Below are 24220 nucleotides of genomic sequence, written 5' to 3' on the forward strand. Positions count from 1 at the left end.
TTACTTTGCCTCTCTCATCTTACCTTCCGCCGCTTCCTCCTTCATCCTACCACCTTTCTACCCAACCCAATTCCCACTGCCTTGCATCGCGCTTGTACTCTCCTCAGATGGTCTCTCCCTCCATGTAATCACCCTCCCGCTAACCCCATCATCTCCGCCCTCGCCCAGCAGGCACCTTCAAATTGTATCGCTCGCCTCCCGCCTCCCGCCTCCCGCCTTCCGCCTTCCGCGCCCCGAGTTCCGAGCCTGCGCCCAAGCGGAGCGTGGATTGGGCGGCCTCGGTCACGTGGTCCATATAAGGCCCGGCACCCCACCCCTCCCCCTCCCGGACGGGTGCCTGGGTTTCTCCCCTTTCTTTGCCCTCGCCATTTTGTTGGTTGCGACTGCAAGCGGACCGGCGGCGGTGTGGGCACTTGAGTGTGAGCGATCCGGCTAAGCTGACGGCCTTGTGACAGTCAGTCCGCGGCACCTTCACCGTCCCAGTACCGGCGCCCGCGGAGGAGCCGAGCTCTTTTCCCTTGCCTCTGTTACTGCCGTGCGGGAGCAGCCCGGCGTCTGTCAGTCTCATGGAACAGCCCATGGCGGCCGTGGGCTCCGAGGAGTTTCCCGAAGGGGCCAAGATAAACGCCAGCAAGAACGAGGAGGACGAAGGGTGAGTGCGGTCGGCCGTGCATCGTGGGCGGGGTGGAGAAACAGGAGACGGCGTTCACCTGGGGGAGAGAGTGCGAGGTGCCCAGACAAAATGGTTCAGGAATTTAGCAGGCCAGGCAGGGTCTGAATGTCTACGCTTCAGGCCGAGACCCTTCATCAAGACTTTTCTGTGCATCTACTGTACTTAAAATTTTCAGCATCTGTAGAATTTCCGATGTGAAAGGCGCTCGGGGCCCGGTTGCTAGGGTAGGCTGGTTTCAAATTAACCCTGGGGCTAAACCCGAACTTTTCAGCATTGACCAGTGTGTATCTTGGTCTAGTCAAACGATTTGGGAAGATTGCGCTGGTTGTCCCTTTTTGTTTTAGATGTTGCTCCTTGTGTGTGACCTAGTTTTGGTATCCCCGCCCCACTTCCCTTCGGCCGCCTGCTTGCAGCTTTGGCTTTTACTTTGCATCCATGCCCGAATGAAATTAAAGCATCAATAAGTGAAAGTGTTTTTTCTCTTTCTGAAAGGCTTGCTGGAGTATATTTTTTGGCCTTCCTTCTCTCTTCCGCACCGCCCTCAGAGCATTGTATAGAGAATTGCACAAGTATTGTCTCAGCATGGTTTCAAGTAATCCGTTTCCTTGGATCTTCAATCTTAAAAAAGCAATTTGGTGGGAAAGTCAAACGATTTTTAAAATATTCCAATACATCCTAAGGAGCACTGAAGATATAAATACTATCCTCATCCCTCCCCCTCCTGAGCATGGAATCCAAGTGACTAATACTTAGTTAAAATAACTGTTAAAATATGTTAAAATAACTTGAATAAACATTATTTCATGTGTACAGTTGGATTATATTTTCAGTCTTAAACATGTCAAAATTTATAGCATGATTGTCATGATAACTATATGCATTTTTATTCGCAGAAAAATGTTCATTGGGGGTCTTAGCTGGGACACAAGCAAGAAGGATTTGACAGATTACTTGTCCAAGTTCGGTGAAGTTGTAGACTGTACCATAAAAATGGATGCAGTGACTGGTCGATCAAGAGGATTTGGTTTTGTACTATTCAGAGAACCTGCCAGTGTGGACAGGGTAAATTATATCCAAACTTCTAAACTGCTATGGATCATTTTGACAGTTGGTGTGTTTTCCTGTGTGTTTGTGGCTAAAAGATATTAGATGTTATTTAGAATTGTGTTATAAATGGATATCAATTCTTCAAAATTTGAATATCCAGTTGTGACATAAACACAAAGGGAGTTTTGTTTCTTTTCCCATTTCAAGCACAAAGTTAGATTGTTAGCTTCATAAATGTTTAGGATGTCCTTGTTGGAGCAAGTTTCTGGTTTGATATTTTTGTGCTACTCTGTAAGTAATAATAGCATTAATCTATTTGTGAGTTTGAGAAGAGGTGTAAAATTTGCCTCAACGCCATTTCTTCTGTGCTACTATTAAGAGAAATGGAGCATGGGATGTTCTATGCACAAATCAAGTTTGTCATGGGTGTGCGGAAGTTGGCTTGCAGATAGCTGACTGAAGTGAACCCATTTTGTATGTGTGATCTGTAGTTGAGAACTTTGTTGAAAACTCAATCCATTTTTGAAGATATTTGTTGTCAGCAGGGAATGATACCAAGAAGCGTGCACTTTGTGTTCTTGTGGCACTGATCTCTGCTTTTCACCCCAGCTCATGAATCTTATTGGCAGGAAGCTAGGTGAGTAAAGAGCGGATGTGATCATTTTAAGTACACAAATGTGCTTTTTGTTATTGATCCCCGCTGGGAAAAATATATTGGATTGAGGTAGGAGATTCTGTGCAACTGAATTTGAACTCTGCTGCAGAAGTTTAAACATCTTCTTGGCTTATTATACGAGAAATTAATTTAAATTGGGCAGCTGATTTGTTTCCATTTAATATGAATGGGGTGCAATTTGAATTCATGAATTTATCTGAAAATACAATTCGATCATAAGCTAATATCATTAATTTTTTATTGTAGAGCCAGATAAGTAACACAGCTAATATTTCTGCTTGTGTTGCAATTGACTAAATAGTACTGAGTTCATAGCTGGAATTTTAGCAGAACGGATAAACTTCAGAAATTAAGAGTTAATTTTCCTCTGCCTGCTTCACGCTTTGGTAATTAGTGTAAGCCTAAGTTTTTAAACATTATATTTAGTTTTCATTCAGCCTCAAACAAGTTTAGGTAGATTCCACAAACTTTTGTATAGAAACTTTTCTTCAACTCTTCTAGGTGTTGGAACTGAAGGAGCACAAGCTTGATGGGAGGCTTATTGACCCGAAAAGAGCAAAGGCAATAAAAGGCAAGGAGACGGCTAAGAAAGTGTTTGTTGGGGGCCTAAGTCCTGATGTACCAGAAGAAATGGTTAAGGACTACTTTGGAGCATATGGAGAGGTAAGTTGAACCCTGACATTAACTTTGAGGGACGCTGCTTTTAAGGTTCACAGGAATATTGTGCCTCTCTACTAATGCTGTAAAAATTTGGGTTTGTTATATTTACCATTTTAGAATGTGCCAGTGTAAAACCTACCTTTTCATTCAATTGCATACTAATTTTAAGATGAAGCATGCAGTGCTTAAGATATGGAATGAGTATTCCACTTTTAAGAATGATTCATTGCCCTGGATCTCCTGCCAATGTGTAAATGTAGGTGGAGGGAGGCCAGTTGGCCCTTGAGCTTGTACCACCTTTTAATAAGATGGCTGATTGAATCTTGGTCTCCCCATACCTGTCTAATTTCCTCCGTCTTAGACTCTGGAGTAGGAAAATTCTGGAGTCTGAAACCTCTGCCAGAAGACATTTCTCTTCATTGCTGTTATTTTGGATCACCCTTACTGGGAAATCATACTCTCAGCATTCGTTCTGTCAAACCCCCTCAGAATCTTCAATGTTTCAATACGAATTCCTTTCAGTCTTCTAAACTGTTTAAGTACAAGTTCAACCTCTGTGTGTGTCAACCCCTTCTTTCCAAAAGGTAACAAAATGAGCCTTTTTTTTTAATACAAATACCATACATCCTTGTTTGAAGATCAAAGCTATTTGCAATACTGCAGGTGTATCTCACCAGTAAAGCTCTGTATAAAGTTGCATCAAGCCATTATTTTTATACTCTTCTGGGAATAAATGTGATTTTTCAATTATTTTTTCTAATTGTTGTGTTTAAGACATACCTTTTGGTTCATGTACCAGGGCCCTAACATCTCTAAACAGTACATTTTGTACCTTTACTCCATTTAAATGTTTACCTTTATTGTAGAGGATAACCTATTTTTCTCTGCATTTACTTCTTCTGACAACTAGTTCAAAGTGAATTTATTATCAAAGTTACCAACTGATTTATCCAGACTGTTTTTGTAGTAGTCATCCAATTCTCTGTTCATACTAGTGTTACCTCTCTTCCAACACCCGCCCCCCCCCCCCCGCCCACTCCAACTGTGTGCACTTGCCTTGGGCAGAAACCTTTTGTATTGACACCTTACTAAATGCTTGATAGAATTCTAAATGCTCATCTACTGCTATCGTGCTTGTTTGTTGCATTTACAAAAAGCAACTTTTTCAGATGCTGTTTTAAGTCATGTTGTGCTTGATTTATACTTGACTTGTCACTAGGCTAGCATTTAAAAGCTTCAGTGGTTCCATTTAATAATCAGAGAATGTATGCAATATACATACAACCTGAAATTCTTGCTTTTTGCAGACATCCATGTAAAGAGGAGTACCCCAAAGAATGAGTGACAGTTTCAACATTATATAGCCCCCTTCTCACCCTCCTACGCACTAGGTAGCAAAGCATCAGCCCTCTTTCTTCACCCCCCCAAATCCACTTATTTCAGCAAAAAGCATCAGTGGCCACCATCCACCAAGCAAGCAATAGTTAAGCTATTGTATTTGATGTTATTCTTTTATCTAGCATGAAATTAGCACACCAGATTTGTATCCAGTGTATGTGGAAGTGTTCCTTGTGATTTATTTATTTATTGAGATACAGCATGGTACTTTGAATCACAGTGCCCAGCAATCCCTTGATTAAATCCTAGCTTAATGACGGGACAATTATAATGACTAATTAACCTACCATCTGGTACATCTTTGGACTGTGGGAGGAAACTGGAGCACCTGGAAGAAATCCATGTGGTCCCAGGGAAAATGTGCAAACTCCTTACAGGCAGTGGTGGGAATTGAACCTGTGTCACCTATACTGTCAAGTGTTGTGCTAACCACTGTGCTGCCCTTTTATTACTTGATATTTATTTCATAGTTACTTGTAAGTGTGTAGTTATTTTAATATAGTAGTGTTTAAAAGTTGATTTTATGTAGTAAATGGTATAGTTTCCAACTTTTTAGCACAAGACTGCAATTTCCTTAAAGTAAATTGAACAAGTTCTGTAAAAAGGCATGAATTATCTCCTAAACTGATTTTCATCTAGATTGAAGGCATTGAACTTCCAATTGACAACAAGACTAATGAGCGGAGAGGATTCTGCTTCATCACATTCAAGGAAGAAGAACCAGTGAAAAGGCTCTTGGAAAATAAGTATCATAATATAGGCTCTAGCAAGGTAGGTCCAGTAATACAATTTAAAGATAATAGTTTTGGGAAGAGCTCTCGTGTAATAACTAACAGTATTTGTATAAATCTTCAAGCAAAGGTAGAAAACTGCAGATGTTGGAATTGCTTTGTCGGTGGTTTCATTCAATGGCAAGAGAAATGGTTCATGCTTCAGTGTAAGAGCTCACAGAACTGAAGAGTTGTGAGATTTTTCCAGAGAAGTCACAGGGTTGTTGCGGAGGGGGGGGGGGGGGGAGGAATTCTGCAGAAATAACATACAATATTTTTGGAGACCAGGAAAGATTTTTTTGCACAAATCATGGAATAGACTTGCTGAAATAGTGTGACAAAGATCAATCGATCAATTAATGAAGTTTGGATTTAACAGTAAGGGGATAAGGGTGAAGGGTAAAATAAAACTAAAGATGTAAGCAAGGCTGGAATAGATGTTATCTGAAATCGTTGAATTCATTATTTGTTGTAGAAGCCAAAAATGTATTTAGTCAGAAATGAGCTGGGATGAGAAACTTGTGATGTTTGGCAGAATTCTGGTCTTGCCAGTGGTTCTGATTTCTTGGTCTCTGATACACAACAGATGGTTTGCAAGTACTGGCATCTTCTGCAACCTGCGTGGTTTGACTCCTGACCTGCCTGAATGCTTGACAGATAGTAGCTCTGTCTTTGCAGTTTCTGGGAATTTCAGAACAGCTCAAGTTCTTTAAAAAGGAGTTACCTGTAGGCGAGGACTGGGATGAGTTCTAGCTGTAGACTGGAGGCAAGACATTGCTGCAGTGATGTTTGAGGGTATAATTGATGGGTACCTGGGAACTTGTCTGACATAGGTGGATAATCTGAGTACTGGTGCAGACCCAGCTCTAGATACTGCTGTACCTGCAGTGGTGGGTACAGATGTCATCAAAGCTGGGTTACAAAATTGGGCTTACCCTGAGACAAACTACAATTCCAAAGAATTTTGTTTTCTGAAATAAGCTGCTGCTTGCATAATGTGATGCAAGTATCTTTGAATTGCCATCCCTGCCATGTTCTGCTCACAAACCATTCTGATAAAGACAGGCATTTTTTTACTCAAAGTGCAGTGGTTATTGAGTGAGGACAAGGGAGTAAATGGCTCAGCATCCTGACCTAGAGGATTGGAACATGTTTACTTTGTGAGGATGGTGTAAACAGCTGCTCTTAAAAAAAATAAAACTCAGTAGCAGTACAAGCAGGCTTAGCCTACTCTGTGGTCTGACTTAGATGCATTTCTGAAGCACTTCAGCTTGTTTTCCTTGGTCCAGGTGGTAGATGCTTCACTGATTAGAGTTTTTGGCAAGTGGGTGGGGGATTGGGCATGAAGGTCTTGAATAGAGGAAAGGTGATTGTTGTATCTCATACAACTGCAGAAGTTTTAATTGCAAATTGGATGTGTAATTACAAAATTAAAGTTTGTTTTGTGGTTATTTTGATATGAGTAACCATAGAAAGCAGAAGTAGGCCCCAAAATCTTTCTCTGCCATGGCTCATAACATAAGAACATAAGAAATAGGAGCAGGAGTAGGCCATCCGGTCCATCAAGCCTGCCCCACCATTCAATAAGATTGTGGCTGATCTGTCTGTAAACTCAGCTCTAAGTGACTGTTAGTGAAGAAGCCTCAACTGCTTTCCTGGGCAGAGAATTCCACAGATTCACCACTCTGGGAAAAACAGTTTCTCCTCATCGCTGTCCTAAGTCTTCTCCCCTGAATCTTGAGGCAATGTCCCCTAGTTGTAGTCTCACCTATCAATGGAAACAACTTTCCTACTTCTATCTTACCTATCCCTTTCAAAATTTTGTATGTTTCTATAAGATCCCTTCTCATTCTTCTGAACTCCAGAGAGTATAGTCCCAGGTGCCTCAATATCTCCTCATAGGTTAACCCCTTCATCCCTGGAATCAGCCTGATGAACCTCTGCACTGCCTCCAAAGCCAGTATATTCTTCCTCAAGTTATTTCAAGCCCCTGGAAGTCTTCTGCATCCCAAAGATTATCTATCTGTGATTGTCTTAATCTCTACAGCCCTCTGACTGCTCAACTCAGTTTCTAAATATTTTCTGTGAACTGAGATTACCCTGTCATACTGGGCACTGCAGTCAGTGGAATCATCCTGCCGGCAAATTGTCTGTTTACCCTGCCCAAAGTTTTGTATGCTTCAGATTCAAGATGCGTTGTTTGTGTCAAATCAAATCAGCAAGGGGGGTGCTGGACAGCCCACAAGTATCGCCACTACCAGTGCCAACATAGTTTGTCCACAACTTACTAACGCTAATCATATGTCTTTGAAAACCAGAGCACACAAAGGAACCCCACACAGTTGTGGAGAAAATGTACAGACTTCTTAAAGACATTGGTGGGAATTGAACCTCAGTCTTACAGCTGGTCCTGTAATAGTGTTAAGCTAATAGTTATGCTGCTGTGCTGCCCCTGTTTCATTTAGACTCCCTCTACTATTAGCACAAACCCAATCTCTCCTTTTATGGCAGCCTTGTCATCCTAGAATCAATCTGCTAGCAAGTATATTTTGTGGTAAGGACACCAAAACTGCACACAATATAATACTGTAGTCTCAGTGAGCTATTATAACTGTACTTGCATCATCTTGCTACTGATCAGTTGCCACCTGAATTGCTTCTGCATATTTAAAATGATGGGTATCTGAGTCTCTTTTTACATCAACACCTTGCAATCTATTATCTATGTTGAGCTATGTAAGCTTAAACTCTCTACCTATTTTTGAATCTCTGATTATTTCCTTCCTATCTGAAATCTCTTCCAGTTCTGCTATCTTGTTGTGCTGCTGCCTAAAATCTTAATTCAGTGTATCATCTGTGGGTTTCCATACCTCCCCAAACCTGATCTCAGCAATTTCTCAAATCTTCCCGAATGCTTACCGCTTTTGTAGCTGTCTCTTCATAGTGGCCACTTTCTATGACTTTCCACTTTTAAATGTTGATACCACTTATTAAAAATTAGTTCCATATCTACACTGCTTTTTGCCACTTCCCCTGATATATTAGTTTAATATGAACTGTCTGGGTGCTTAGATTTATTTGATTGAAGAATTTTAATTGGCGGTCATTTTGAAGAATACACAAACAAATCAGAGTAATGATGATCAGTTACTGAGCTCGGTGTTTTTCTTTGCATTTAAATATGGCATAAATATATAGACTGATACACTTTAGCTAATTGGTGTTTGTTTCATTTGGCCTTATTTGCCTGTGCCTACTGTCTGCCTTTGTAATCAAATGCTTTCTGCTACATTTTCTAACATTTGATCTGACCCATTGTCCCATTTAGGGCAGCACAGGAGTGTGCACATTATTTTCTGTGACTGAATGGGTTCCCTCTGTGTGCACTGGCTTTCTGTACATCCCAAGGAGATGAGGGTTGGTGGATTAGCCACTGCAAATTACCTTTTTATTTCACTGGTAGAATTTGGGGGGAAGGTGGGAATTAATGATTGTGAGGAAGAATTAAAATAGGCTTATTATTGGTGTTTGAAGGTTGGCAAGTGGGTCAAAAGACTTACTTCCGTATTGTATGATCCAACTTCACAATTTTGCCTTCACTTATTACTTGTGGTAGTTTCCATGAGATGAGATTCTAATACCAGCTAACACTTTCCTAAGCCGTGATGTCAGTTGAGTTATTTCACTGATATGCCATTGTTAATAGATGTTTGATGGATCCATCCTGAGTGGTTGATGGTTCTGTACTGACCGAACATCTTTTGACAGTCTGTATGTGGTCGTATTTTTTTTTACCTTGGGTGGTATCCTGTCCGAGCCTGATGGTAGAATTACAGGTATGGTGCAGGAAGCCCACATGCATTCTGGAGATGAATATCGCTTTCTATTTTTTTAATATAAATTTTTCTTATTGAATTTTCAAATAGTTACAGAAGGAGAAAAAAATTATCAACCCTTCCCCCCCTCCCCTTAACCCCTCCCCCTAACATATCCCTGTAGAAAGAGGAAAAAAAAGAGAGAAGAAAAAAGAAAGAAAGAGTGCCTGGATATCAGAAGATCCCCACATGCTCCACGAAGTTCATAATAGCTTTAGTATATATATTTATTTCTTTCCCCAAATAACCAATAATTTTATCATCGGAGCACCTATATATTTAATCCTATCTTTTGTAAATAAAGGCACCAAATTTTCAGAAATATTTCATATTTATCTCTTAAATTATAAGTAATTTTTTCAAGTGGAATGCAACTAAAAATTTCTTTCTTCCAATGATCTATACTTAAATATGAATCCGATTTCCAAGTAACTGAAATAGCCTTTTTGGCTACTGCCAATGCAATTTTTATGAATTCTTTCTGATATTTATTCAGTTTGGATTTCGGTTTTATCCCTTCAATATTGCCTAGTAAAAATAATGTTGGATTATGTGGAAGTTGTGTTCCAATAATTTGTTCCAATAAAACTCTTAAATTTGTCCAAAAAGGTTGAATTTTAAAACAAGACCAAGTAGAGTGTAAACAAGTACCAATTGCCTGATTACATCGGAAACATTGATCAGATAAATTTGGGTTTAATTTATTTAATTTTTGTGGTTTAGTATATAATTGATGTAAAAAATTATATTGCACTAATCTTAACTGGACATTTGTTGTATTTGTCATACTGTCAAGACATAGTCTTGACCAACTTGTTTCTTCAATTTTAATATTCAAATCACTTTCCCATTTTTGTCTTGACTTATGAATTCTTTGTTTAATTGCCTGATTTTGAATCAAACTATACATACAAGAAATAAATTTTTAAATTTTTCCTTTTTGAATTTAAGTTTCTATTTCATTAAGTTTCGGCAATAACATTGTTTGATCCAATTTATCTCTTAAATAAGCCCTTAATTGGAAATAAAAAAAGTGTTGTTTGATATTTTGTATTTATTCCTTAATTGATCAAATGACATTAATATACCTCCTTCAAAACAATCTCCTATATATCTAATCCCTTTCTGAAACCAATTATATAAAAGTTGGTTATCCATTGTAAAAGGAATAAGTTTATTTTGAATTAAAGGTCTCTTTGCTAATAAAGATTTCTTTATCTCATCATCAACATTTATCTTGTCCCATAAATCAATCAAATGTTTTAATATAGGAGATTCTTTCATTTCCTGTATCCATTTAGATTCCCACTTATATATAAAATCTTCTGGTATATTTTCTCCTATTTTATCTAATTCTATTCTAATCCACGGTGGTTTATCTTCATCAAAAAAAGATGCAATAAATCTAAGTTGATTTGCTTTATAATAATTATTAAAGTTTGTAAGTTGTAACCCTCTTAGGTCAAATTTCCATATCAATTTTTCCAGCGATATTCTTGACATCTTGCCTTTCCAAAGGAACTTCCTCACACATTTATTTGTCTCTTGAAAAAACTTCTGCGGTAATTGTATTGGTAGTGTTTGGAATAAATATTGTAATCTAGGGAATATATTCATTTTTACAGCATTTACTCTGCCTACTAATGTTAGTGGTAATGTAATCCATTTATCAAGATCTTGAATTTTTTTCAATAATGGTAAATAATTTATATAAATTCTTTATATCATTATCAACTCTTATACCTAAATATGTTATACCATTTATCGGCCATCTAAATTGAGTTATTAGTCGACATTGACTATAATCTCCTTTAGTAAGGGGTAGAATTTCACTTTTATCCCAATTTGTAACCTGATATTTTCCCATATTCTTCCAAGTCAGAAGATAATTTACGCAGTGAATACAATGGGTTTGATAAATAAAGCAAAACATCATCAGCAAATAAATTAATCTTGTATTCCTCCTGGTTAACTCTGAAACCCGTAATATCTGGGTCCGTTCTAATTAATTCAGCTAATGGTTCTATTGCCAACACAAATAAAGCAGGTGATAATGGACAACCTTGTCTAGTTAACCTTGTTAACTGAAATGATGTTGAAATTTGACCTTTTGTCACTACTTTAGCTTTGGGATTCGTATTTAAGGTTTTGATCCATTTTATAAAAGATGCATATTTTTTATAAAAATATATATTTTATAAAAATCCATATTTTTCCAATACCTTAAATAAAAAATCCCATTCCAATCTATCAAATGCTTTTTCTGCATCTAAGGCAACTGCCACACTCATTTCCTCCCTCTTTTGTGCCAAATGAATTATGCTAATTAACTGAGTTACATTATCTGCCGATTTGTCTATTTTTGATAAATCCTGTTTGATCCATATGTATTAATTTTGGTAAGTATTTAAATAATCTATTAGATAAATTTTTTGCTATTATCTTATAGTCAGTATTCAACAAAGAAATAGGTCTATATGATGGCTTTAAAAGATCTCTTTTTTTTGGCATTACTATTAAAATTGCTGTCAGAAAAGATTCTGGAAGTTTATGCATTCTTTCCGCTTGGTATATTAACTCCATAAAAGTAGGAATTAGTAAATCTTTAAACTTTTTATAAAATTTGGGCGGAAAACCATCCTCTCCTGGGGATTTATTACTCTGAAGTGATCCTAAAGCTTCTTTGACCTCTTTAAATGTAAAAGGCATATCTAATCCCTTCTGTTGTTCGTAATTCAATTTTGGAAGAGTTATTTGTGATTAAAAACCTTTCTATCTCAACATTATCATTTTGTGATTCTGATTGATACAATTCTGAATAAAAATTCTTAAAAGCTTCATTAATTTCTAAAGGTTTATAAGTAATTTTATTTACACTTGTTCTAATTGCATTTATCGTTTTGGAAATCTGCTCTGTTTTTAACTGCCAAGCAAGAATCTTGTGTGATCTTTCACCTAGTTCGTAATAACTCTGTTTAGTTCTCATAATTGCTTTTTCTGTTCAGTATGTCTGAAGTGTATTATATTGTAACTTCTTGTTAACAAGTTGTCTTCGTTTTTCTTCTGTTGTGGCGACCCATTTCCTAGCGTATCCGAACCGACTCACAATTAGATAGCCTACGGGGGTTTGCGAGCACAGAGCTTTGGAGCCTCTGCGCCATGGGGGGCCGGTTGACAGAGGCTTAAAAGTGAGGCTGAAGTTTTCGAATAAAGTTTTTTTCCTTCGACTGCAGTTACCGACTCCGTGTCGTAATTTTAGCGCTGCATGTAGCACACCGCTACACTGTCATATATCTTTGAAATTCTTTTTCTAATTTTGTAATCTCTTTTTCCAATTAATCTATTTCTACCATATATTCCTTCTTAATTTTAGAAGTGTAACTTATTATCTGGCCTCTCAAATATGCCTTCATTGCTTCCCATACAATAAATTTATCATCAACTGAATGTAAATTTGTATCTAAAAAAAACAATCTGCTTTTTCATGAAATCACAAAAATCTTGATGTTTTAATAATATTGAATTAAATCTCCATCTGTAAATCGATTACTCTTTATCCATCATTATCATTGTCAAGGGGGAATGATCTGACAATATTCTTGGTTTATATTCCATATTTTTCACTCTGTCTTGAATATTTGTTGATAATAGGAAAAAATCTATCCTTGAATAAGTTTTATGTCTATTTGAATAAAATGAGTAATCTCTTTTGGATTAATTCTTTTCCATATATCAATCAAATTTAAGTCTTTCATCAATGATAAAGTTAATTTTGCTACTTTTGATTTTGTAAGTACCTTTGATCTATCTAAAACTGGGTCGAGACAAAAATTAAAATCTCCACCTATTAATATTTTGTCATGTGCGTCAGCCAAATTCAAAAAGGCCTCTTGTATAAATGTTACATCATTTTCATTTGGTGCATAAATATTCATAAGAGTCCATAGTTATGAAAAAATTTGACAATGTGTAATTACATATCTCCCCGCAGAAGTAATTAATACATTTTGTATTTTAATTGGTAATGTTTTACCAAAATTGCAACTCCCCTCGCCTTTGAATTAAATGAAGCTGCAATAACATTTCCGACCCAATCTTCTCTTTAATTTCTGATGTTCTATCTCTGTTAAGTGTGTTAATTGTTTAAAAAAAAGCTATTACCTATTTTCATTTTCTTAATGTATGTTAAAATTCTTTTTCTTTTCACTTGTCCATCAAGCCCATTATTTAAAAAATTCAGTAAATTAGTCATTATTTTTATCAGGGTTATACCAGTCTATAGTAATAACTAACTTTTCAACTTTCGTAGTACTTTGGGGAATCTTTTTAAAATTCTCCGTGTTGCTATGTGTCCTCCCCCCCCCCCCCCCCCCCCGATTGTCCAGGCAAAGTAAGAAAGATTAAAGAAAAATAGATTATAACTAAAAGAAACAAAATACCCCCTACTAATGTTGTGAATAAAAAAAAACACATTAACCCCCCTCCGTTGTACGGGATTACACACGTGAATCCTGTAGCAATCGATCCAAAATTCCCCCAGCTCCCCCATAACATAAAAAAGTATATATAAGAGAAGAAAAAAATGATATCACTACTCTCAATTAATATTTCTCAATTTTTTACCTTTCTCCCCCTGTATCATATAATTAAGAATATATTTAAATATTCTTCTGTCCTTAAACATCCATCAACTCCATTCACTGTCTCTGTCTTCATTTCTAATCCGTTTCACTTTTAAATTTTTGGCTGTGATTAGCGAATATTTGGGAGTTCTTGTGCAAATTCTTCGGCATCCTGATAATCAGTTAAAAAATCTTCTTTTTCCGTCATCCAAAAAAATAATCAGGGTTGCCAGGTGGCGCAATATAAATTTATAACCCTTTTCCCATAAAACTTTTTTCACTGGGTTAAATTCCTTCTTTCTCTTCAAAAGGTCATAACTTGTATCAGGATAGAAAAGAACTGCTTTCCCTTCTATCATTAATGGCCCGTTTCTCTTTCTGGCATGTTGGGCAGCCGCCTTCAGGATCTTTTCTTTATCTTGATATCTTAAGCATTTTATCAAGATTGATCGTGGGTTTTGATCAACTTGAGGTCTTGATCTTAAGGCTCTGTGAGCCCTTTCAATTTCAATTAACTGGGCTCCTTCTTCCATTTCCAAAATTTCTGGAATCCATTTTTGAAAAAAAATTATTGGATCCTCTCCCTCTATACCTTTAAGTCCAACAATCTTATTTAATTTGCTAAAATTTTCAAGTACATCCACTTTTTCCAACAACCGTTTTCTTTCTGATATCCAGGCAGAAATATTATCTTCCATTTTATTCACCCTATCAATGGTGTCTCCCATTGTTTCTTCCAAGTTTTTAATTTTCTTCATTTTGTCCTGTCTTCATCATTTTATCAAACATAATCTTCAAATTTTTAATATATTTTTTTTATTGCTTTTAATGCTTTTAATTCATGCATTATTTGCACTAAAGATTTTTTTGTCTCCATTATCACCTCCGACCTCTTCCTGTTGCTCTTCTTTATTTGTCTCTTCATCTTTGTCTGAATTATCCAGAGAATCTGATTCCACCTCATAGTCACTTTCACTTTCAGTTCCACTCATAGCTGGGATTTGTAGTTTGTATTGCTCGTGTTTGCGCATGCCCCTTCCTTCACGCATGCGCAATTCCTGTTGCTCTTTTTTTTGGAGACGGTTGATGTTGCCGCAGTTTCCTGTTCTGTATCGCCGGAGGTAAAATGCACTGAGCCCGAGGTTCTTTGATGGCGGCCGGCCTTGATTCTTTTCCAACTTGAGTTGTCTTCAAAGTAGTAGTTTTCTTCTGCTTCTGTTTAGGAGACTTATTTTAAGACAATCCTGAGTAGTTTATAAGTAATTTTTAAAAAAAAAAATAATTTACTAACTTTCCTTCACTTAAACATTATTTTACTGGTTTTTTACGGGAGAGCTGGATTTCCACGTCTCGATCCTACGTCATCACGTGACGTCCCCGAATATCACTTTCCAGTGCCCAATTTGTTGCCTTCTAGGCTATGAGACATCTGGTGTGTTCATCCTTTAAGTTTCACTTGCATGTAGTGTGATGAGATGAATATCTGCTGATGTCATTTAACCTGTCAAGGCTGAGGACTGACTTTTGGTATGTTAATGCAAATCTTTGCTGAGAGTATTGCAAGCTTTAATTTCTCCAGAGGTGAACCAGTGGCCTGGGGTTGGGGTAGAGTGGCTGCCCTGGAGTTGAGATTGGTCCAAAATTACTGTTCATATTTATAATTGCATTGTTCTGTCTTTGTGGGTCTGGTGAATCTGTCAATGATGCTGCTTTGCTGACTGGGGAAAAAGGTGGAAGGTGTACACATTCTACACTAATACATGCATCTGTGAAGAGAAAAACACTCATTTGTGGCGACCCATTTCCTAGCACACTCGAACCGGTTCACAATTAGCCAGCGTGTGGGCACAAAGGCTAGGTCCACAACAAAGGGTGAAAAGCCTGGGGGGGGGGGGGGTGTTTGTGAGTACATGTTTCTTGGAGTGTCCTTGCCCGGGGAGGGCGGGATGAGGGAGACTTTAAAAGCAAGGCTGTAAAGTTCGAATAAAATTATCTTTGACTGCAGTTTCCCAACTCCGTGTCGTTATTTTAGCGCTGCGTGTAGCACACCGCTACACATTGGTAATTATTAGAAGAATCTGTTTTCATTGAACTCTGGTCTCATTACTCTCCTGAGCTTTATCATGATATTAAAGTTAACTTGTGTTCACTGGAGTGTCTTGCTCTTGAGATGAACATAAATTTGGGCCCCTCACGAAGTATCTTAGTTGAAATCTAAGATTACAAGGCAGTGCTGAGAAAGTACTACCGCCAGAGCTGCTCTTGATGAGATTATAAACCCAAGCTGCATTTCTGTTCAGCTGGTTGTGCAAGATAGCATGGTGCAAACCACCACCAGCTAGCACTGAGTGCCAGAAGTTAGTGGGTTAAAGAAATCCTTTTTGGGTTTGCTGCTGGTGACTAGTGGAGTTTGGCAAGAGACTGCAACTATTCTCTTTATATATTAATGATCTGGATGAAGAAGCTGATGGCTTTATGGCCAGGTTTACGGATGGAGGAACAATAGATGGATGAGCTAGATGGAGGAACAGGTAGTGCTGCAGAGGCAAAAAAATTGGACAGGAGTTGGGGGGAGGGAAATGCAATATAGAGAATTGTGAGGTATGTACTTTGGCAGGAACAATAAAGGTGTCGACCATTTTCTATATGGGGATAAAATTCAAACTTGGAGTTGCATTGGAGCTTGGATGCCCTTATTCAGGATTCCTAAAGATTAACTTACAGGTTGAATCAGTAATAACAAAGATAATTATAATACTAGTTTTCATTTTGAATGGTCTAGAATATAAAACCCAGGATATTCTGAGCAGTTTCTGGCCCCATTTCAAAGGAAGGATGTGTTTGCCTTGGAGTGGAGGTTTACAAGGATGAACCCAGGAGTGAGAGGCTAAACATGAATATTTTGATATCTCTGGATGTGTACTTGAAATTCAGAAGGATGATGGATGAATCTCATAGGACAACATTAGATCCATTCTCAGCAAGACCAAGGAATTGACTGTGAACATTAGGAAGGGGAAGTCAGGAGACCATGCACCAAGCCTGATTGAGGGTGTCAGCACTGAAAAATGTGAGCAACTTCAAGTTCCTGGGTGTCAACATTTATGAAAAGTAGGTTCTATACATAGATGTAATCACAAAGAAGGCACACCAGTTGTTCTACTTCATAATTCATCTGAGTGTCACCAAAGACACTAACAAATTTCTATTGCTGTATAGTGGAGAGGATTCTGACTGCTTGTATCAATGTCTGGTATGGAGGCTTCAGTGCACAGGGTTGCAAGTGGCAGCAGAGGGCTGTAAACTTGGCCAGGTCACATCAATCACTAAGGACCTCACCATCTGGGACATGCCCTCTTCTCATCACTATCATCAGGGAGGAAGTACAGGAGCGTGAAAGACTTGCACACACTGATTCAGAAGCAATTTCTTTTCTGCCATCAGATTTTTGAACGGTCTGAACCCTAACTCATCATTCCTTTTTTACACTTATAATTTCTATTTTTGAATGCACTTCTACTGTAAACCAACAAATTTCATATCAAGACCAGGATAGTAAGCCTGATACGGAAAGGCCTGGATAGAATGAATGCAGATAAGATGTCTCTATTAATAGGCAGTCTAAGATTTGAGGGCACTGTCTTAAAATAAAGGGGCATCCCTTTAAAATTGAGATGAGGAGTTTCATCAGCCAGAGTTGTGAATCTATGGAATTTGTTGCCACAGAAAGCTGAGGAAGCCAATTTATTCAATGCATTCAAGGCAGAGATAGGTTTGTAATTGGTAAGAAGATTAAGGGTTATGGGTTGAATGGGATTGAGAAAAAGCAGCCAATATGAAAGCTGGAGCAGACTTGGAGGCGAATGGTCTAGTTCTGCTCCTGTATTTTATGGTCTTATAGCTGTAGTTCAAAAAGTTTGCCCACATAGCAATAGTACCTTCACCAAACTGCTTTAGTCTAAGAAAGGTGGAAGGGTTTGTGCCCAGAATTCATGGAGACATGAGAAGTATTTTGTAAATACCCTGTTCCTTTTGTTTGTCAATAACATTAAGTGAATACAATAAAATCTTGATTGTTTTTACAGAACCATAATAACTGTTTGGATTATTGTTAATGTTGTGCTTCTTAAAAGGCAATGATTTTTTTCTGACTCTGTTTAGGCTGAGGCTTTATAAAACATCGGTTATACCGTACGGTGTATTGTGAGCAGTTTTGGGACCTTTATCTAAGAAAGAATGTGCTTGAATTGGAGAGGGTCCCAAGGAGGTTCACAGGAATGATCCCAGGAATGAAAGGGTTAATGTATGAGGAGCATTTGATGGCTCTGGGCCTGTACTTGCTGGAGTTTAGAAGAATGAGAGGGATTTTGTTGATACCTACCAAATATTGAAAGGCCGAGATAGAATGGACATGGAGATCCAAGCTGGAAATCCCAGCAACACACACACACAATGCTGGAGGAACTCAGCAGGTCTGGCAGTATCTATGGAAAAGAGTATCGTCGAAACTTTGGGCTGAGACCCTTCAGCAGGACTGGAGGGAAAAAAGCTGAGTAGATTTAAAATGTGAGTGAAGGGGAGGGAGAAGCACAAGGTGTTGAGTGAAACCAGGAGGGGGAGGAGTGAAGTAAAGCTGGGAAGTTGATCAGTGAAAGAAATACAGGGCTGGAGAAGGGGAGGTCTGACAGAAAAGAACAGAAGGCCATGAAAGAAAGAAAAGGGGAAAGAATAACCAAAGGAAGGGGATGGGGAAATGGCGGGGGGGTAAGGAGGTTCAGAATGGGAAGTTCTATTGTTCAGCATCTATGCTCAAGTCGCCAGAAAAAAAAACAGGATTTCCTAGTGACCATATATTATTCCACTTCACATTCCGCGTATGTCTTTCCATAGCCTCCTCCACTGTCGTGATGAGGCCACACTTAGATTGGCGAAACAACACCTTGTATTCCATCAGACTTCTGGTAATGCAACCCCCCCCTACCCCCACCATCACCATTCCCCACCCCTTTTCCCCTCTCTCTCAACTTATCTCCATGCCCGCCCATCCCCTCATTCTGGTGCTCCTCTCCCTTTTCTTTCTTCTATGGCCTTCTGGCCTCTTCTATCAAACTTCCTTCTCCAGCCCTCTCTCTCTTTCACTGAACAATTTCCCAGCTCTTTACTTCATCCCTTTCCAAGCACGTTTTAAATCTGCTCCACAGCTTTTTCTCTCCAGTCCTGATGAAGGATTTTGGCCTGAAATGACACCTGTACTCTTTTCTATAGATTCTGCTTGGCCTGCTGAGTTCCTCCATCATTTTGTCTGTGTTGTGTTGATAGGTTCTTGAGTGATAAGAGTGTCAGAGATTACTGGGGATGAGGGGGAGAGTCAGGAGAATGGGATTGCGAGGGATAATAAATCGCCCATGATGGAATGGTGGAACAGACTCGAAATGAATAGCTGAATTCTTCTCCTATGTCATATGGTCTTAGCTGCAGTCTTGTATGTCTGGATGGTGTGTTAAAGTAAATCCAGAATTTATGAACACAGATCTCTAATTGACAATTGGAGCAAGTGTCCTGTAAGAACCAAACCTTTCTCTATAGTTATATTTGCAATGCTTCCAAATGTTTCATAGTAAAATCCTGTGTTTGAGTTTTATGCAGCTAAGTTTTAGTGTGCAATTTGCGAGTGCTTTAATCTGTGCTTCTGAATTTTTTAATAGTGTGAAATTAAAGTGGCGCAGCCCAAGGAAATCTACAGACAACAACAGCAACGAGGAGGCAGAGGTGGAGGTGGGTTTGGTGGAAGAGGTCGTGGTAGAGGGGGTAAGTTAATTTCCTGACGAGTGGGTTTTGATCGTGAAATTATTTCTTTACTGGAACGGTAAAGAAATGCATCGCTAGGTAATTATCTGGCTAACCCCACCCCACTTGTTCCATGGGAGATTGTGTGCTTCTATTATTAGTTGGGAAAGGCTTTGAGTTGTATGTTTTGAGGGAGAATAGTTTTAGATATTTGAGTAAATGTGTGTTGATCTTTATCCTTAAATTTGATTTGTTTCAGTAGCATAGTAACAAATTTGCAGTTAGTGAAAGTCTATCAAAAGATGTTGTCCACATATCAAATCTTGTTTTCAGATCTTATGTTTACGAGGAACAAGCTAAATTAACATTTGATATTAAGATTATCCTTTCCTTATAGTAATGGAGAAAGTTTGGATTGCCACTTGGAGGATGATGCTGATAGCAGTTGCCTTTGTCTGTTAATTTGACTTATAGTGATAATACTTCCATATAATCCAAGGCTGCATCTAGTTTTTCTCTTTTTACACTTTAGTTGGTGGACAGTGGTGTACTTAAAATGTAATAGTGGCATTCTTGAAGCTGTGGAGTTACTTTTGAATAAGAAAATTATTTTAGAAGTTAGTGTTCTTGATATATTTCTAATTAAAGCAAACATTCTCCATAGTTCCAATGTCAAGTTATACATTGTCATTTTAAACTTTAGGTACAGAGATTGTTCGAATTTTCCAAAATTGGTACTCCACATGTGTTTGTTATTAAGGGAATTAATTAGCTGTTTGTCATTAAGGGACACGTCTTCAAATGTAGATATCCTGATAAGCGATGCTCCTCTGAGAACAATATGGTTTTAACTGGCGTATTGACACTGTTGTTGGAGTCCTTGTTTGAGTTTTCTATTTCCTTTTGGTAGCAGAGATCTTCTCTGGGGGCTTGCTAGGTTTTGGCAGAGCACATGATCAGTATTTTGGCTTTTCTGAGAACTTTAAATTTCCTCTGAATATTTTGGATTATCTTGTTTTTTTAGAAGAAACTGCGAAGTTGTTTTTTTGCTATCTTTTAGGACAAAATCAGAACTGGAACCAGGGATACAACAGCTACTGGAATCAAGGTTATAGTAGTTACAACAATGGCTATAGCAATCCAGGTTACAATGGATATGGAGGTTATGATTACTCTGGGTATAACTACAACAACTACGGATATGCTCCAGCATATGATACCTACAATAGTAAGTTACAGCATTTGGCTAATTGGATGGTAATAGACTCTTGTAAAGTGGCACAATTTTGGAGAAATGTTAATTAACTGACAAAAGACTTCTATGTATTTATTTGCTGGAAGTATTGACCAAAAAAAAATCAAACCTTAGTGAAACTTCAATGAGAGGGATATTAAGGCTTTATAAGCCATGTGATGTTTCTTGAGTTTCCATTGGTGCTGTTGGCTACCATTTTAGCCTTGCTTAACCAAGTGTATTATTACTTATGACACCACAATGGTGTCTTTCAAAGTACTTCATCTGTAGATAGATTTGAATTGGTCAGTAAACTTTTCTCACTAAATTTCTATAAAGAATTCTATAAGGTAGTGAAATTAGCTTGTTTTAAGTTTGGAGGCTTTTTGTTGTTACCCTTGATAAGGGGAGTATTTAGTTAGCTTTTGTCCAGGTAACACAACATTCCATCTTGGAGAGGAGAGAAAACTAACATTGCTCATATCTCCTCTTAGCAAATGTGCCTCCTGATGGTCAATCAAGGAACGGCATTGATGGTCGTGGAGAAGTCTGCGGCCTGGACTGCCTCACCCTCTCTGCTGAAGGAGGCCAGGTGGGTGAAAGAAGAGAATAGGATAAACCATAAATCAAAATTAGCTTTAGCCCATTTTCTGCAACCAGCAGAGAAACAGAGTTGGAACTGGAATTATTTTTTTTTTGTCCAGGTTTTACTGAGTTAGGTCAAAGATATTACTGCAAATTTGATAATGGCCACTTTGGTATGTTTTTAAAATTGTGTAAATGTGGATATACATGTTAAACTTGTGAAATTCAATTGCTTTAACAGGTCAGCAGAGCAGCTACGGAAAGGCATCTAGAGGAGCAGGCAGTCACCAGAATAACTACCAACCATACTAAAGAAAAAATTATCTAGTTATTTCATTGCAGGTATGTGTTTGCATCTTATTGCAGCTAATGGAAAGAGCACAAATAAAATTCCAGTGTACATTTTTAATAATGTAAAGTGTCAGGCTTTATTTAAATTTTGCTTTAAGCATTGAACATCAGGTACCTTAGTTTTCACTTCAAGTGATTTGTGGCTTTTGTAACAGGAGGTGTTAAGGTCTGAGAGATTAACACTTTTTTTAAACAAATTTGTAAATTTAACAGGTAAAGTACTGCTAATGGGTACAAATAAAGGACCCAGCAAGACAAAAGAAAAAGTTGCCTTCTAACTCTGACATTATACCTTGTTTGTACCCGCCAGCGGGAACTTCATTGCAGGACACGTGTCACCCTGACCACACGATTCTCTTGGGGCCGCGCATTGCGGACAGAACGTGAGGTGTGCTCGTGAAAATGCTGCCCTGTGGTATGGTCTCTTCCAACATGTATCAACGTTAAAGATAAACTGGAAAACTTCAGACTTTGTCTTCAGTCTTCTTTGTGTATATATCATATATAACATTGGATAAACATTTCTTACAGGCATTTGTTTTTTAATGGATAATGACTTACTGCATAATTAATTCAGTATTCTTTATTTGGTAACATCTTGTATTTCAGTTATGGATCTTCAGTGTGGTAATTTTATTTAAAAATATATTCAATGCTTTTTTTTTTGTTTTGTTTTGTTTCTTCATAGCTCTGTGATACAAATAACCAAACAACATCAAGCAAGCTGTAATATATTTTGGTTTGTCTGGGTTAAATGTGTCAGACTTGATAATTCAGGTCTGATGTCTCTTGATCTGCTGCAGTAAAATGCTTTCCTGTGCAGCACCATGAAGTATTGCCAAGTGTGTGTTATAGTATGTGAAACTGTGCAAACTACTTTCTTATTCTAAAACATTTGTACTTTCTCCTAGGTGGAGAATTGGAAGTATAAACATCAGTATAACAGAAGATAATGTCAAGAGAAAATGTTAAACCTGAGAGCATCAGTGTTTTCCTTTGGGACTTTTGTACCACATGAAATCTGAAGTTGACATATTTTGTGCCCCAAATGTATATAGCATCTAAACGTTTTTAAGTCATATAGTTACTTTGCTTTGTACGACTTGAGAACTGCATTCCTTAACATCTGTGTATTGTGATAGTATATAATGTTGCTACTAACTGGTGTGATGGAACACATGTTTGTTGCTGTACCCTGTTGTATCTGCTGAATGGCATCTGTTGCTGAAATAAATGAGTGTGAATGCTCAAATGTCAAGTGGTTTATTGGGTTGAGAAAAATTGGCTTTTTGATATGATTGTGCAAAGGTGCCCTTTAGTTACAGATACAGTAGACTGTATTCATTTCTGAGCGCTAGGAGTTGTATTTAGGCTGATGTCTGAGAGGAAACAGGTTTTCCTGTTTACATTGATGCTACTAATATGTTATCTAAATTTATATTGTGCACTAGATCTGCAAATGAATTAGTTCTTGCTGCTTTCTTCCATTTCCAACTGCACCCTCCCAAAGTGATTTTTTTTTGTTAAACAATTTAAAACTTTTGCCCTTCCTGGTGTCAGGTTTCTTGAATAACTCTTCATCTGTATGTTGACTTCAATTATAACTTCTTTTGTGTGTTGTATTGCCAATTTCATCTCCGCATCTTGGAGATATTATCTTAGTGTTCAGTTTCATTAAACTTCAATGATATATATTTATTGACGAGGAAGTCATAATTAATTTACAATGGTTTTGCATTCTGTTAAAGTAACATTACATAGGCTTGAATTTTACCTAGTGAGTAATCTTCTGAAAGGGAGACAAAGCATAATGAAGATTTAAACAAATAGGCTTTTGCAGAGTTCATCCTCATGAGTAATACTTTGGGATAGTTTATAATTAGTAAGAAATATTTCACTAAGGCCCCATAAAGGTGACTTTGCTACCATTTATTTATTTTAAAAAGGTTTGAGCAGAAGGTATGTAATGTCTTCAGTTGGAGAAAATGCTTGAAGCTATAATTAAGGAAGAAATTAGACATCTGGATAGGAGTAGTTCTATCAGGTAAATGCAGCCTGGATTGAGGAAGGGCAGGTCCTGTTTAACAAACTTTATTGGAGTTCTTTGAGGATGTAACAAAAACTGTGGATACAGGGAGTTTGTCCAGAATTGAAGGATGCATAGAATTGGGTAATGTATTGGCATGGATAGAGTATTGGTTAGCCAGTTGTTAAGGTAGAAATGGTATAAATCAGTGTTTCTCTGGTTGGCAGTCAGTGGTAAGCAGGGTGCCCTGTGTGTCAGAACTGCACACACAACTGTTGATGACATACATTTCCAATTTAGATAAGGGGACTGACGGTAAAGCATCCAAGTTTGCTAATGACACTAAAATGGGTGGAAAAGCAAATCGCACAAAGGCACGGAAGAGGGAGGGGAAAGATTTAGCATGGAGATGAGTGGGAAGCAATCCTGTGGAATTCTCTACCCCGGGAAGCAGTCGAGACTACGTCATTAAATACATTTAAGAATTTTGCATAGTTGGGGAATTGAGGGCTGAGG

General features: G+C 37.9%; 1 protein-coding gene across 5 annotated transcripts; it reads left to right on the forward strand.

Moving 5' to 3' along the window:
- The first annotated feature begins 292 nt into the window (after nucleotides 1-292).
- On the forward strand, nucleotides 293-23370 carry hnrnpdl (heterogeneous nuclear ribonucleoprotein D-like). 5 transcript variants are annotated; one of them, XR_009515591.1, is made up of 10 exons: nucleotides 293-652; nucleotides 1567-1735; nucleotides 2898-3059; nucleotides 5094-5225; nucleotides 19427-19529; nucleotides 20569-20736; nucleotides 21237-21334; nucleotides 21569-21669; nucleotides 21989-22093; nucleotides 22590-23370. XR_009515591.1 is itself a non-coding variant. In XM_059988870.1 (9 exons), the coding sequence occupies exons 1-8, from the start codon at nucleotides 567-569 to the stop codon at nucleotides 21653-21655; spliced, it is 1005 nt and encodes a 334-aa protein (XP_059844853.1). In that variant the 5' UTR covers nucleotides 294-566; the 3' UTR covers nucleotides 21656-21669; nucleotides 22590-23370. The 5 variants fall into 5 exon arrangements, 3 of the variants coding, with proteins under 3 accessions (XP_059844853.1, XP_059844855.1, XP_059844854.1); XR_009515592.1 differs by lacking the exon at nucleotides 21237-21334 and having other exon boundaries at nucleotides 294-652; XM_059988870.1 differs by lacking the exon at nucleotides 21989-22093 and having other exon boundaries at nucleotides 294-652.
- The last annotated feature ends 850 nt before the right edge of the window (nucleotides 23371-24220 follow it).

This window comes from Hypanus sabinus, chromosome 14 (genome assembly GCF_030144855.1).
Source record: "Hypanus sabinus isolate sHypSab1 chromosome 14, sHypSab1.hap1, whole genome shotgun sequence".
NCBI classification, from domain to species: Eukaryota; Metazoa; Chordata; class Chondrichthyes; order Myliobatiformes; family Dasyatidae; genus Hypanus; species Hypanus sabinus.

Bases quoted from the DNA above. Each gene is read 5' to 3' on its own strand.
- hnrnpdl (XM_059988870.1), top strand. From the start codon at position 567: ATGGAACAGCCCATGGCGGCCGTGGGCTCCGAGGAGTTTCCCGAAGGG. The intron at 1,736-2,897 runs GTAAATTATATC...CAACTCTTCTAG, and splicing joins AACCTGCCAGTGTGGACAGG to GTGTTGGAACTGAAGGAGCA. The intron at 3,060-5,093 runs GTAAGTTGAACC...ATTTTCATCTAG, and splicing joins ACTTTGGAGCATATGGAGAG to ATTGAAGGCATTGAACTTCC.